This window comes from Phoca vitulina, unplaced genomic scaffold (genome assembly GCF_004348235.1).
Source record: "Phoca vitulina isolate PV1807 unplaced genomic scaffold, GSC_HSeal_1.0 scaffold4, whole genome shotgun sequence".
Taxonomy (NCBI): Eukaryota; Metazoa; Chordata; class Mammalia; order Carnivora; family Phocidae; genus Phoca; species Phoca vitulina.
In genome coordinates, this window is record NW_022589707.1 from 34,396,781 (window position 1) to 34,412,048 (window position 15,268).

Here is a 15,268-nt window from a genome sequence, read left to right on the forward strand (position 1 = left end):
TTTTTTTTGTTTAAACATATAATGTGTTACTTGTTTCAGAGGTACAGGTCTGTGATTCATCAGTCTTACACAATTCACAGCGCTCACCATAGCACATACCCTCCCCAATGTCTATCACCCAGCCACCCCATCCCTCCCACCCCCAACCACTCCAGCAACCCTCAGTTTGTTTCCTGAGATTAAGAATTCCTCATATCAGTGAGATCATATGATACATGTCTTTCTCTGACTAACTTATTTCGCTTAGTATAATACCCTCCAGTTCCAACCACGTCGTGGCAAATGGCGAGATTTCAGGGTTTTTTGATGGCTGCAAAATAATAGATTTAATATCACTTGTTTTCAAAACTATTTTCTGGTAAGATAAAGCAATCTATAGTCTGAGTTCTACCTCCTTGGAGAATTCTAGTAAAATCAGGATTTTACAATTAACTTTTTACTTCTCAGCATAGTCAAGTATAATTAAGAAGCACACAAGAGACAGTCAAATTTCAAGCCCAAATATGGTTGACACTTTGCTGAATTAGAGACCTAAGTGTCTTCATTATTTAATATGCCTGATATTGAGTTTTAAACTAAATTTTCAAATAAAGATTCAAAATCAAGAATTCCAATCTGTTTATCCTGGTGGCAATCAAGTTCTTCAAAATCTAGGCTAGCCTACGTTTCCAACCTAATTTTCAACTATTATAACGTCCTGTCTTGGGAGTCAGATCCTAAAGTCAATGTTCAGTGCAGATTAATCTTGAAAACCCCCTATATCACCCATAAACTGCAATTACATACAAAACTGACAACCTGTTTTTCTTCCTACACCAAAACAGATACTTGTGTCTGAAAATATAAAAAGTAACTAGTTTATATTAATGCACCATATTGTCACTATGCTAACATTCAGCAACGTAAAATATTCACCATATGAAAGTATGTGGAAGCTGAAAATGACTGGGGAAAGAGAAAATTTACCTCTCCTACTTCATGCCTGCCCTAGGCTACACAACTCATTTCAGTGGAATGGCAGAAAAAACCGCTCACACAAGTATTTAAGTTCTCTAATTCTCAATCATTCCTGCCCCGCTATCCCCTCTCACTTCTTTGTCTCTTCCATTTTTTTAGGAAAAACAGAACATCCAGATGAAATCATATAAGTTCAAGGCATATTGGACTCACTCTACTGAGCTCCGCACCCTATCCAATACCCCCAAATGAGCCTCTGCATAGTACTTAAGAACACACCAGACTGAGAAGTAGACTGGGTTTGGTTTTACCATCTGCTTAGCAATGTGACCATGGGCAAGTAACCTAATCTCTCCATGCCTCAGTTTCTCTCTCTCTAAAATGGGGATAACAATAATACCGACTTCACAGGGTTGTTGTTAAGGTTTGTATGAGTTAGGTACGTACTCAGAACACTGCCTGATACATAATAGGTTATGCAGGTATTAGCGATTATTTTCCCAACTGGACCTTCCACTCAATGTCTATCCCAATTCTATTCTTCAAAAATCTGTCCTACTACCTCTCCTCCTCAAATAAGGCAAAAATAATCTCCAACTAGGGACAAGTTTTCCAAAGCCTTCAACTTCTATGGCCCTTAATTTTTGTATGCCTCCACTGATTCATATGTACTTCCTAGAAATGTTACTTACCTTTTTATGTATACTTTATGTTGTCACATAAATTATAAACTCCTTTACGATATGGGAATATACACTATGCCTCCCTGATACAAGGCACTTAAGTACTCAATAAATTTTGCTTTTGAGGCAAGGTTACTAAATAAAGGTCTCCCAACAAAGGACAGAGTTTCATAAAGAAATCAACTGTTAAATATAGATTTTTCAGTTTGTAAAAATATATTAAGTCTTAAACCAAGAATCGTGGGGCGCCTGGGTAGCTCAGTCGTTAGGCGTCTGCCTTTGGCTCAGGTCACGATCCCAGGGTCCTGGGATCGAGCCCCGCATCGGGCTCCCTGCTCCTCGGGAGGCTGGCTTCTCCCTCTCCTGCTCCCCCTGCTTGTGTTCCCTCTCTCGCTCTGTCTCTCTCTGTCAAATAAATAAATAAAATCTTTAAAGAAAAAAAAAAATAAGAATCGTTATTATACTAAAACTACTCTGAGTTTATATCTCAAAAATGAAGACTTACAGAATGGCTAAAACTAACAACACAAGGTGCTGCTGAGGATGCAGAGAAAGGGGAACCCTCTTGTACTGTTGGTGGGAATGCAAACTGGTGCAGCCACTCTGGAGAACAGTTTAGAGGTTCTTCAAAATGTTAAAAATAGAACTACCCTATGACCCAGCAATTGCACTACTAGGTATTTATCCAAACAATACAAAAATACAGATTCGAAGGGCTACATGCACTCCGATGTTTATAGTAGCATTATCAACAATAGCCAAACTATGGATGGAGTCCAAATGTCCATCCACTGATGAATGGATAAAGAAGATGTGAGATATGTGGGGGTGTGTATGTACGTACACACACACACACACACACACACACACACACACACACAGGAATATTACTCAGCCATCAAAAAGAATGAAATCTTGCCATTTGCAATGATGTGGATGGAGCTACAGTGTATTATACTAAGTAAAATAAGCCAATAAATACCATATGATCTCACTCATATGCAGAATTTAAGAAAGAAAACAGATGTACATATGGGAAGGGAGAAAAGAAAAAAGGAGAGAGGAAAACAAGCCATAAGAGACTCTTAGTGATAGAGAACAAACTGAAGGTTGATGGGTGATGGGTATGAAGGAGGGCACTAGTGATGAGCACTGGGTGTTGTATATGATAAGTCACTGAATTCTCAGAAACCATTATTGCACTGTATGTTAACTAAGTAAAATTTAAATTAAAAAAAATGAGGACTTAGCTTATAAGGAGTAAGTAAAGAATAATAAAGTAAGGTTAGCTTTAGCTTTCTGTGATTTGCAAACAAAGCTGTTAGATTTGGCCTAAAGTCAGAAAAACCAACCATGTATTAGACACTTAAAAGATGACTATGTGGGGCGCCTGGGTGGCTCAGTTGGTTAAGCGACTGCCTTCAGCTCAGGTCATGATCCTGGAGTCCCGGGATCGAGTCCCGCATCGGGCTCCCTGCTCGGCAGGGAGTCTGCTTCTCCTTCTGACCCTCCCCCCTCTCATGCTCTCTCTCTATCTCATTCTCTCTCAAATGAATAAATAAAATCTTTAAAAAAAAAAAAAAAAAAGATGACTATGTGTTAGACACTCCCAACTATGTAGATGAAAAGACTTAACTCCTTGCTTTCAACAAGTCTATACACAGACAGCTAATTAAACAATAACGTTCAAGGTGAAGTGGGTCAGGATATTAACACCCATTCTCCCCCCCTCAGCTGAAGTCGTATCGAGGAAAAGAAAAAACAAAAGTTTTAGTTCACAAAAGGACTGACCAGAAACTAATAAACAATATACTTTCTGAGATTGCATATTTCCTCTAAAAATCATTTCAGCTGACTTAAATCTTTTTCACCTGGAAAAATGTCAGAGATTTTGAACCAAATATCTGGCCTTGATCCCCAGATATTATTCTACTAAGTATATGTTCAAGAAGTTATCCTTCAAACTAAAATTTTAATATCGAAAATTTTTTTTAATTGTTATGGTGCTCCTAACAGACCTAGAAACTTTTCTTACAAATTACAAAATGATCTTATATCTGTTTACAGTTTGTCATTTAAGATCATAAATGTTATATATGTAAAGGTAAGATTTAGTATTTCTTCACATATAATGATGTTAACTGCCCTACAAAAGGAAAAGTATGTTCTGAATGTTTTATCCATCTATCTATTTAGACCCACCTCTGCTTCACAGCAGCAATTTGCAAGCTGGGTATACTACGCTTCTACTCAACCAGAGACGGGCAAATTAACCAACTCTACCAAACATCAAGTTTGCAGACTTTGTACCATGTTTTAACTATTTAAACTATCGTAACACAGATATTTCCAAACAACCACAAAGTGACCATCAGGTAAAATATTCTGGTCAATTGATAAAATATTCTTCCCTTCAATGAAGGAGTATTTCAGAGTTAATTCAATTAATCTAATTCAACACCCAAATAAAAACAACAGGAGCTGAATGTAATTAGCAAAAATTAATGAACACTACAAAAAAGACCCAGCATCAACTCAATTGTCCTTGTCAAGGACAGTGAATCCATTATCCTTTCACCTTCTTAAAACATATAGAGAAACACAGTTTCATCATCCTCAGGATTTACATTCTAAAGTCAGCCTATATGAGGTGAAAATATTATACATTTAAAATTACTACTCTTATATATGATACACTGTTTCTTCAACTATAACAACGATGGTACCAACATACAGTCAAAATAACCTTCGACAATCTCTTAAAATGGACTTCACGCAGGGTATGGTGTTCACGGGATAAAACACATAAGAAAAATGAGACTGAATTAGAGAACAAAGCCATATTTCACTCACTACAGAGCTTATACTCATTGAATGAATTTCCAGGGTAATCACTTGCATGATTATGAACCTCTACCCCACCCTTCTTTCTCAAATTCAGAGCATGTATGTTTAAGTTAAATGCTCATGTGATATGACTCCACTACAGTATATAAGCCAGAGAACAAAATTATCCTGTAATAAGTAACCACCAGACACTATTTCCTTTTGTAGCATTACCAACTGAAGAGAATTTCTTTATAGTGTTCTATTCCTCTACCACCCCCACTGCTTTTCAACTTTTACTTAGTTTCTAAAATTGTGCCACCTTAAAAAAAAAGAGGCAAGAAAATATATAATTCCTATCATGCCACCAAGTTAAACTTTAAGATGTATTCACATAAGGGGTACCTGGGTGGCTCAGTCGGTTAAATATCTGATTTCGGCTCAGGTGATGATCTCAGGGTCCTGGGATGGATCCCTGTGTGGAGCTCCCCACTCAGTGAGGGGTCTACTTGTCCCTCTGCCCCTCCCCCCTGCTCATGTGCTTGCATGCGTGCTCTCGCTCTCTCTCTCTAATAAATAAAATCTTTTAAAAAAATGTACTCACATAATAAAACACGATTCCTACAGTCATTCAGGCTATTGTCTTCTTAAATTCATTGAGCTGATTAATAACTTAAAACTCAGATCAAAATCCAATTTTAGTAAGAAAACATATCTTACCCACAACCATAAGTGTGAATTCAAACCCTCTCTTCACTGATTTTCTGTATACTTGATTTGGGAGATTTGCAAATCCCACATAGCCTTCAAGGTTCTTCTGTTGCTGAGAAAAGCAAAAAGGGCCAAGTTATTCATGTATCAACAAAAGTCTTCTGTCACACATTTCAAATTCCCGTCAATAACCTATTTTAGAAAACTATACAAACTATTATTCAAAGCAAATCAAATTGATTTTATAGTGTTACCAATAAAAGTATTAATTGCAGCAATAAACAAAATGAATTAGGAATATGAGTGATTTGACAATATAATGGTCAATTATAAAAACACATGGGCAAAAAGTAAAAACTAAAGAAACGTGCCTCAGAGCAAAGATTTCAACTTACAATGAGTCAATAACAAGACTCTGACCAATCAGCTAAAAAAAAAATAACAATAAAAAATAAAGGGTTTTTCATAATAAAAAAATTCAAATCCCCTTATAGTAAGAACTCTTTTAATTATCCCTTTGCTCATACTAATTACCACAGGTATGAATTCCTTGAAATTTGTCTACTTATTCATGAAATGAAATCAAATGTTGAGTTTAAAACAATTTTCTCATAAATTCTTAAAACTCTCATGGTCAAGGCCAATCAGTAAACAATATCTTTCAAGCTATTAATACCAGGTCCAATTATGCCATTTCAGCATTTCAGTTGATCCCGTTGCCTCCCTCATCAGGGACATCAGATTTATCCATATTTTAAAGAAAATCAGAATTCAGTTTTCTGCATGGTTTTTGATTCTTTGATGACCTCAACAATAATTTCATGAGTAATTCAAAGAAGCCTACTTTTAAATTGGTGTAGTAATTAAATCTGACTTTTAACTTACCCAATGGTGAGAAAAACTGTCCATAGTTCAGACCATCTGAGTGAGTAGTCTTACTGGTTAATTTTACTTAGAGGTAGGTCTTAGTCATCATTAAAATACAATGGCAAAATATTCCTAAGAGGTACATATTTCTCTTAAAAGTTTTTGACACATTTAATGTCTCATTAAAAAAAAAATACTCATGAGATCAAAGCATTAACTCAACACACTTGGATTTAACAAATAGCAATCTGCATTCCTCACTAGTATCACATGTAACAAAATATTCCATCCACCACCTTTTAGCCTTATTTTTTGGATTCATATAAACTAATCTTTAAGCCAAATGCTGACAGGATAACCAAGCCAATTAAATGGAAAAGCTAGTTTTAAATACTAACTAGAATACTGATCAGAGTATAGTATTTTAAAACCAAATATTTGAAAGCCTACTATGTATAAACTAAAAATATGTATTAAATTTAAGGCTTCCTTAGCTCATATTTCATTCAACTGTAAGTTAAATTTAAGTTAATTTAGACTGAAAACATCTCTGTAAAAATTATCTCATATACTCACAGCTACTTTGTAAAGAACACATTTCCATCATTCCAGTGTTCCAGATTCCAACAGAACAGATCCACAGAGGAACAGTAAATGAGGAATTCCAAGAATTGTATATGACACATTCAGTCCAAACAGGAAAGGCAAATCCATTGGAACATAGCAAAAAATAGAGGGAAAAATGAAAGTTACTTGCATGTAACTCAACAAATTAGAAATAAATTACAATAAAATAAGGACAGACTTTATACATGTCAAAGTAATACTTTTTTTGTGGGATGTAAGTCCCAGTGAGTTTTAATTAATGTGCAGCAGCTCTCCTGAAGACGTCTTATCTTTTTTTTTTTTTTTTTTAAGATTATTTATTCATTTTTTTGAGAGAGAGAGAGAGAGAGAGAGCATGAGCAGGGAGAGAGGCAGAGGGAGAAGCAGGCTCCCCGCCGAGCCAGGAGCCCGATGTGGGGCTCGATCCCAGGACCCCGGGATGATGACCTGAGCCGAAGGCAGACGCTTAACCATCTGAGCCACCCAGGCGCCCCGTGAAGACGTCTTATCTTTTTATAAAAACCAATTACTATGCCCTGCACTTAAAGTTTTTTAAAAAAAATGGTAGAAAAGCTGTCAAGTGTGAAGTTTCAGCAAGGTATATAGGGACTGAGTTTAAAACCCAAGGAAAAAAATGTAACTTTCATACAATTTTGCTTTGTCAATCCCTGAATTAAGACAGCCCATATCAGATAAATGCAAATGTTTTAGTTAAAAATCTTTATACATTGCTATATTTCAAGTTCTACTGATTAAAGTTCAGAATTGGAAGAAATACAGACTTGTGGATACAGGAAAGGGAAGGAAGCTAAAGATAGCAAGCAACAAATGGGAAGATGAAGTTAATGCGAGCTGTGAAAACTGAAAGGCAACCAACGAAGCACAGAGAAGAAAGTAGACTAACTTTGGACACAATGTCTGTGAAAAGTGTACATCTATATTTTATATTGACACAAATCTATGAGTTATATCACAACCTGGAGCAGATGATGATATTCAAATGTCAACTTCACAGAGGCCTGCCCTGACCACCCTATCTAAAATTACAACTCCATTCTCCTCCGCACTTTGCTGCAGCTTTATGTTTTTCTCCTTAGAACTTTTTTTTACCATCTAACATATATTTTACTCATCATATTTATTGCAATCTCCACCCTACTCCACCTCCAACTACAATGTGAGCCATCAAGGTAGAAATTAAATAAATTACATAAATTGTGGCATCAAAAAAGAAGCCACCATCTGGGAGAGTTGAAAAAGTATCAGGGAGAGTATTTTAGGTTGCATATTCAAGGACCGCTCCAAACAAAAGGTAGAAAAATGCCCGAGAGTATGTCCCTGTGTCTTATTCATTGCTTTACCCTCAAGTCCTTGAACAGTCTTTGGCATATAGTACAATATTGGGAATGAATTAAGAAAAGGGGGGAAAGATGTCTAGGCAAAAGGCTGGGACCTAAAGCGGAGATGAACTTAGTACTTCTAGACCAAAAAGAAGGTACATGAACTACAATGAAGTAAGGCGGTGGATCAGGCAGAAAAGTGATAGAAAACGAGGTCAGGGAGGCAGGCAGAGGCCAGATCATGTGGGACCCAGCCAAAGTAAGAAATTTGGATGTTATTTTAGGCATGATGGGAAGCCACTAGAGGGTTATACACAGGCAAGTGACCTGACCTGATTTGTGTTTTAAAGATAGCTCTCACGGCTAAGAGAAGAAGTGGAGATAAGAAAACTAGTAAGGAGCCTACTGCAATAGTCCAAGAAAGAAAGGGTATACTGAATTTAGATGGTGTGGATGCAAGAAGAGATAAGAAGGATTCAGAATATATTTTGAAGGTAAAACTGCCAGGACATTGCTGATGCACTGGATGTGACTGGTGAAGGAAAAACAGACCAAGATAACTCCTACGTTTTTGGCTTAAACAACTCAATGGAGTGGTATCTCTAAGGAAAAACAGGAACAATGGGGGGAATAAAAGATTAGGTGGTGAGGGCCCAAATCGTCAAAATCATAAACAAGTTTGAACATGTGAAGTGTGATGTGTCCATTATACATTCAAGAAGGCCAGTAGTCAGTTAAATACGTAAGTCCACAAAATGCAGGGTTGGTTGGTGCTGAAAACATAGATTTAGGAATCATAAGCATATAAGTAGTATTGGCAGAGGGTTGGATTCTCGGGGAGAAACTACAGATTATGGGGTCTAGCCAGACTCCTGGAGCACTCCAACACTGAGCTGTCAGGCAGAGTGAGAAAGATCAGTCAGCAAGAAGGAACACCAGGAATGGCTCAAGGTCACTCAACTGTGTTAAATGCCACTGAAAGGTCAAATGAAATACCAAAGACATAACCATAAAAATAATGTTACTGGTAACTTTGGATAAGAGCAGTCTCAGTAACATAGTCTGCTATGAGTGAGTAGGTTGAGAGTACAAAATTCTTTGCACATAAATTTTATAACATTTTAAATAATTCTATATTTTAAATTATTTTTAAAATTAAACACATTACTTATCAGCCCCCTATAATTATTTCCCAGAGGGAGAAAAACATGTCCTACTCATCTCTATATTCCTAGCAAAGTGCTGATACATGAGAGCTATTTTAAAAAGCTAAATGGCTAAAATATATACTTTCAGGAAAATTCCTTCTAAGGAAAAAAACTGTGTCCAAAGACCAAAAAAAAAAAAAGACTTCGGGAATATACCAATAATATAACATTGGTTGACTAAAACATATAGACTTTTCACATTTCATAAGAATCATTCCTTACCCCAAATTCTAAAATCAACCATAGTCTGTAATTCAGAAGACTTAACCACCCACTGATTCTTTTCCTGGCCAAATAAAATGTTCACAGTACCAGTGTGAAATGTAATCTCTGGATAAGAAACATTATTTATAGATGTGAATGATATAACTGTGACACTTATAAGCATGTGAATATAGATAAAAGTATATTCTCACGCAGGCTTTTACCAAAATACCTTAGGGTCTTAAAAGTATTACTTGATTTGAAATATGAGTTACATAAGAAAGAACAGTTATCAAATCATCTTTTTTTTTATAAAAAGAGTTTATTTATTTATTTGAGAGACAGAGTACAAGTGAGACAGTACAAGCAGGGAGAGCAGCAGAGGGAGAAGCAGACCTCCCACTGAGCAGGATGCCCAATATGGGACTCCATCCCAGGACCCCGGGATCATGACCTGAGCCTACGGCAGCCGCTTAACCAACTGAGCCACCCAAGCGCCCCCAAATCATCTTCTCTAAAGGCATATATTTACAAAAATCTTTTAGTTACTATGCCAAATCTCTATGGCAAAATTCTTATTTAAGAAAATCAAATCACAACAATTCACTGCTTGTTATTTCACTGTCTGTGGAAAAATCAACTTAAATACAATATCCAGTAATCTCAGTGTTTAACTTACTTAACCTTATTTCTAGAAATCAATTATATTTGAAGAACAAGATGCTTCAAGTAAGTTCCGACTGATAGATTACTGGAACCCTTAAGAATACTTCACCTTCTCTTGCCATTTGTTCCGATTCCAAAGAATAAAGTTATGAAAATCTTGGCATCTGAAATTCATTATCGTTTTTAAAGGTCTGAACATTAATGTGTTTCAACAAATTTTCCAGAAGAGAAAAGCAGCAATTTATTTTGAAAAATGCCAAAAATACATTTCCATAACAACAACAAAATTGAGCAAGGGGAACTGTAACAGAAAGGAAACCTGACAAAAACCAGAATTTGAGGAAAATTAAAACATACCCATGCTACATGTACTACAAACCTTCAACTTCCCTCATCTTTACAAAATGAGACATTCAGCCCCAAATTACCTTAATGTCACCAGAATTCTATTCCTCCCCTTAATAACTGCAATTTAAAAAAAAATCAGGCTATAAAGATCCAAGCTTTTTATCCATAACTTTAAATTTCAAAGATAAACATTTGGTCTTTTCCTAATTAACTTCAAGTTCAATTTGTGCCCTTTGGAATTTAAAACATACATATATTGTACATTGTTTTATACATGGACAAAAATAATTTTCTTTCTTGTAAAATTTAACCAATTCTAAGTACAAAAAACTACGCACTACAAAAGGAAAGGTTATTGATACATAATTTTATCTGTCTACTCCTTAGTATTCTTAAAAGCCTTACATCGTATACATAGATATAACTCTCCAGCACTTGCTTAGTCTTACATAACCCAATGGAAAAATTAAAGAATGTCACCATTTAAATGTTTTAAATATTTTAAGTATAACTGGTATAAAAATACCTACATTCCAGATTTAATAACAAGAACACTAAAATGTTACAAGATTACAAGGGTATGTCCTAAATGTTGGCTTTAATGTCCCCTCACCCTAATTTTTTTGAAGAGTTCATGTCTTAGTTTGCCTGCCCTCAGCTCCTCCCTTTTCACTGAGATGAGCAATTATGTACTGATGAAACCAACTTTTATTTTCTCTATTCTGGATTCCTAGTTAATCTGCTTAAGATATTTTAATATTTAAATCTATGAATATATGTAAGAATAAGATGACTTATAATTTAAAGCTTTTTTTTTCTTTACTCTGAACCTGGAATCTAGATCTCTACGTATATAGAATTACTCTCTCACTCAATCAACAAAGTTACTGGACCTTCACAATGTATGTACTAGCAATTAGGTACACAAAGATTAATAAAAACAAGATCCCTGCTTATGAAACTAAGAACCTAAGGTCAGGTAAGTTAGAAGGCAATTATAATAACAGTGATAAAATACTATGATCTAGGCAAACATGAAGAATGGCTATGAGAACAAAAAAGGCAGGGGGAGGGGGAGGAGCTTGGTTCTATTCCTAGGTCAGATGCTTCAGATCCTGAAAGACTAGCAGGTCTTAGTCTGATGAGAAATGTGGGTAGGTGCTGGAAAATACGGGTCTCAAGCAAACTAGTTGGTAACTGCAAAGGCTCAAAAGCAAAAGGAGAGCATGATTCTCTATGGGAACTACAAATTTAATACATCTTAGTTTCAGTGTCTGGGAGCTACAGCATAGGAAACTTAAGCAAAAGCCAGATCATGAAGAAAAGATTTTGTTAGCCACACTAAGGATCTTTTTTTTTTTTAATTTTTTTATTGTTATGTTAATCCCCATACATTACATCATTAGTTTTAGATATAGTGTTCCATGATTCATTGTTTGTGCATAACACCCAGTGCTCCATGCAGAACGTGCCCTCCTCAATACCCATCACCAGGCTAACCCATCCTCCCACTCCCCTCCCCTCTAGAACCCTCAGTTTGTTTTTCAGAGTCCGTCGTCTCTCATGGTTCTTCTCCCCCTCCGATTTCCCCCCCTTCATTCTTCCCCTCCTGCTACATTCTTCTTCTTCTTTTTTTCTTTCTTAACATATATTGCATTATTTGTTTCAGAGGTACAGATCTGAGATTCAACAGTCTTGCACAATTCACAGCGCTTACCAGAGCACATACCCTCCCCAGTGTCCATCACCCAGTCACCCCATCCCTCCCACCCCACCCCCCACTCCAGCAACCCTCAGTTTGTTTCCTGAGATTAAGAATTCCTCATATCAGTGAGATCATATGATACATGTCTTTCTCTGTTTGACTTATTTCGCTCAGCATAATACCCTCCAGTTCCATCCATGTCGTTGCAAATGGCAAGATCTCATTCCTTTTGATGGCTGCATAATATTCCATTGTATATATATACCACATCTTCTTTATCCATTCATCTGTTGATGGACATCTTGGCTCTTTCCACAGTTTGGCCACTGTGGACATTGCTGCTATAAACATCGGGGTGCACGTACCCTTTCGGGTCCCTACTTTTGTATCTTTGGGGTAGATACCCAGTAGTGCAATTGCTGGGTCGTATGGTAGCTCTATTTTCAACTTTTTGAGGAACCTCCATACTGTTTTACAGACTGGCTGCACCAGCTTGCATTCCCACCAACAGTGTAGGAGGGTTCCCCTTTCTCCGCATCCCCGCCAACATCTGTCATTTCCTGACTTGTTAATTTTAGCCATTCTGACTGGTGTGAGGTGGTATCTCATTGAGGTTTTGATTTGGATTTCCCTGATGCCGAGCGATATTGAACACTTTTTCATGTGTCTGTTGGCCATTTGGATGTCTTCTTTGGAAAAATGTCTGTTCATGTCTTCTGCCCATTTCTTGATTGGATTCTTTGTTCTTTTGGTGTTGAGTTTGATGAGTTCTTTATAGATTTTGGATACTAGCCCTTTATCTGATATGTCATTTGCAAATATCTTCTCCCATTCTGTCAGTTGTCTTTTGGTTTTGTTGACTGTTTCCTTTGCTTTGCAAAAGCTTTTTATCTTGATGAAGTCCCAATAGCTCATTTTTGCCCTTGCTTCCCTTGCCTTTGGCGATGTTTCTCGGAAGAAGTTGCTGTAGCTGAGGTCGAAGAGGTTGCTGCCTGTGTTCTCCTCTAGGATTTTGATGGACTCCTGTCTCACATTGAGGTCTTTCAACCATTTGGAGTCTATTTTTGTGTAGCCACACTAAGGATCTTAGATTAGACTTCATCTTGAAAGCTTATGGAGATCATTAAAGGACTTTAAGCATAAGAATGCACAATCACATTAATTCACAGGCAGAATCACATTCTTATTTTAGAAAATTACCACTAACAAGAATATTGAAGATGAACTATAAGTGTTCTCAGAATGATAGCAATCCCAAAAGCTGGTGCAGTAACCCAGGGAAAAAATTAAGACTTGAGCCAAGAAAGAAGTGAGGATGAAGAGAAACAGAAGCTAAAATTCAACTGTCTATTAAGGTAGCCACTAGCTACACGTGGCTATCAAAAACTGTGAAATTTAGCTAGCCTGAAATGAGATGGGATGTAAATGCAAAATACATGCCAGATTTTGAAAACTTAGTATGAAAAAAATTTTGAAAAATATCTTAATTTTTATAGTGACTGCATGCTGAAATGAAATTTTAGTCATATTGAGTGACATAAAATATGAACTAAAGTTAATTGCACCTGTTTTTTTTTTACTTTTTAAATGTGGCTATTAGAAAAGCTTAAATTACAGGGCGCCTGGGTGGCTCAGTTGGTTAGGCGACTGTCTTCGGCTCAGGTCATGATCCTGGAGTCCCGGGATCGAGTCCCACATCGGGCTCCCTGCTCGGCGGGGAGTCTGCTTCTCCCTCTGACCCTCCCCCCTCTCATGCTCTCTCTCTCTATCTCATTCTCTCTCTCAAATAAATAAATAAAAAATCATAAAAAAATAAAATATTAAAAAAAAAAAAAAGAAAAGCTTAAATTACATATATGACTTACATTAATTTCTACTGGACAGTGCTAGGTTAGATATTAATGAGATGAATTTACAGGTCTCTATAACTAACCCGGGGGGTGTTAAGATTGAGATTTCTGAATTTAGGTTTGAACAACTGGATTACGGTGGTACCAATCATTAAAAGCAGGAATCACTTGAGTTTAAGGTGTTAACTGGACTTTAGAGAGACAAATGTCTAGTACACAGCTTGCATATATAAAAGTTAGAAGTTCTAGAAATGTCTGGGTGAAACAGATAAAACATTTTAAACCAACACTTAAATGGTAAGAAGGCCATGGGTATGAATCCAAATACAGTACACGAAGTAGGAAGCAGGCCAGAACCAACACTAACATCCCACCACCTACACAAATCTAGAAAAAGATGAGCGAGAAAAAGAATGAGGAAAAAAGAGGTTCCTAGATGCAGTTTAAGGAGATCAATTATAGTGGCCTTTTCCAAGAAGTGGTCAACTGTACCAAAAGCTCTGGAGTGATCAATATAGATATAGAAGAATCTACTTACTATTAGGGACCTTTGTCAGAACAGGGGAAAGATAGAAGAAAAATGCATATTGGAAGTAAATAAACAGTGAATAAATGCAGGGAATGAGTATAAACAATTCTTTCTGAATGCTCATCTGTGCAGAGCAATAAGGTAGAACCTGGAGAATAACAATGGATCAAGGGAGGGTTTTAAGGGAAAAAAAAAAAAGATAGTTGCATCCATTTAAATGCTAATAGAAAAGATCAAGTAGACAAATGGCTGAAAAAAGGGTAAGTCAGGATACAATGTTCTAGAGTGAGGGACGAGGTTTTCTCCAAGGGCCGAAGACAAAATCATGTACTAATTCTAAGGAGAGGAGGACCAGGGAATATTAAGAGGTAACATTTGAATGAGCAACCACAAGAATAGAGAGAAAGACTAGGAGTCCATAGGAGACAGCCAAGCAACTCTATATGCATGTTAAGGCTGAAGACCACAAATCTGTGTGAATGCATCCCAGAAGCCATAGAATCTTTTTGTCCAGTACCAATCTGCAACTTCAGTACAAGCAAACAGGCTGTAGGAGTCATATGAAACTCTTATTTTGCAGAAAGTGTGCACAAAAGTACAAGGGATTACAGGAGCTGACAAGTATAGCTGAAGTGATTCAGTGAACAAAAATGAAAAGGGTCAAGGATGAAAGGTAGGAAACAAGGAAATGAGAAAGCTAAAAGAATGTGAACTTGTGGTTAGAATAGGCCATACAATTAAAATTTTAGAGGTGGAACAGAAGTTCTA

General features: G+C 36.6%; 1 protein-coding gene across 5 annotated transcripts in view; it reads right to left on the reverse strand.

Annotated features, from left to right (window-relative positions):
* Positions 1-15,268, reverse strand: part of SEPTIN7 (septin 7) — a 120,477-nt gene that overhangs the window by 79,791 nt on the left and 25,418 nt on the right. For 2 of the 5 annotated variants that reach the window (XM_032401782.1, XM_032401783.1), the window contains exon 3: positions 5,187-5,289. The exons of 1 other annotated variant lie outside the window; for it this stretch is intronic. In XM_032401782.1, coding sequence (XP_032257673.1) covers positions 5,187-5,289 — 103 coding nt within the window. Of the gene's footprint in view, positions 1-5,186; positions 5,290-6,062; positions 6,473-6,620; positions 6,665-15,268 lie in introns of those variants that run through there. 2 more of the 5 variants (XM_032401787.1, XM_032401784.1) reach the window with 2 other exon arrangements.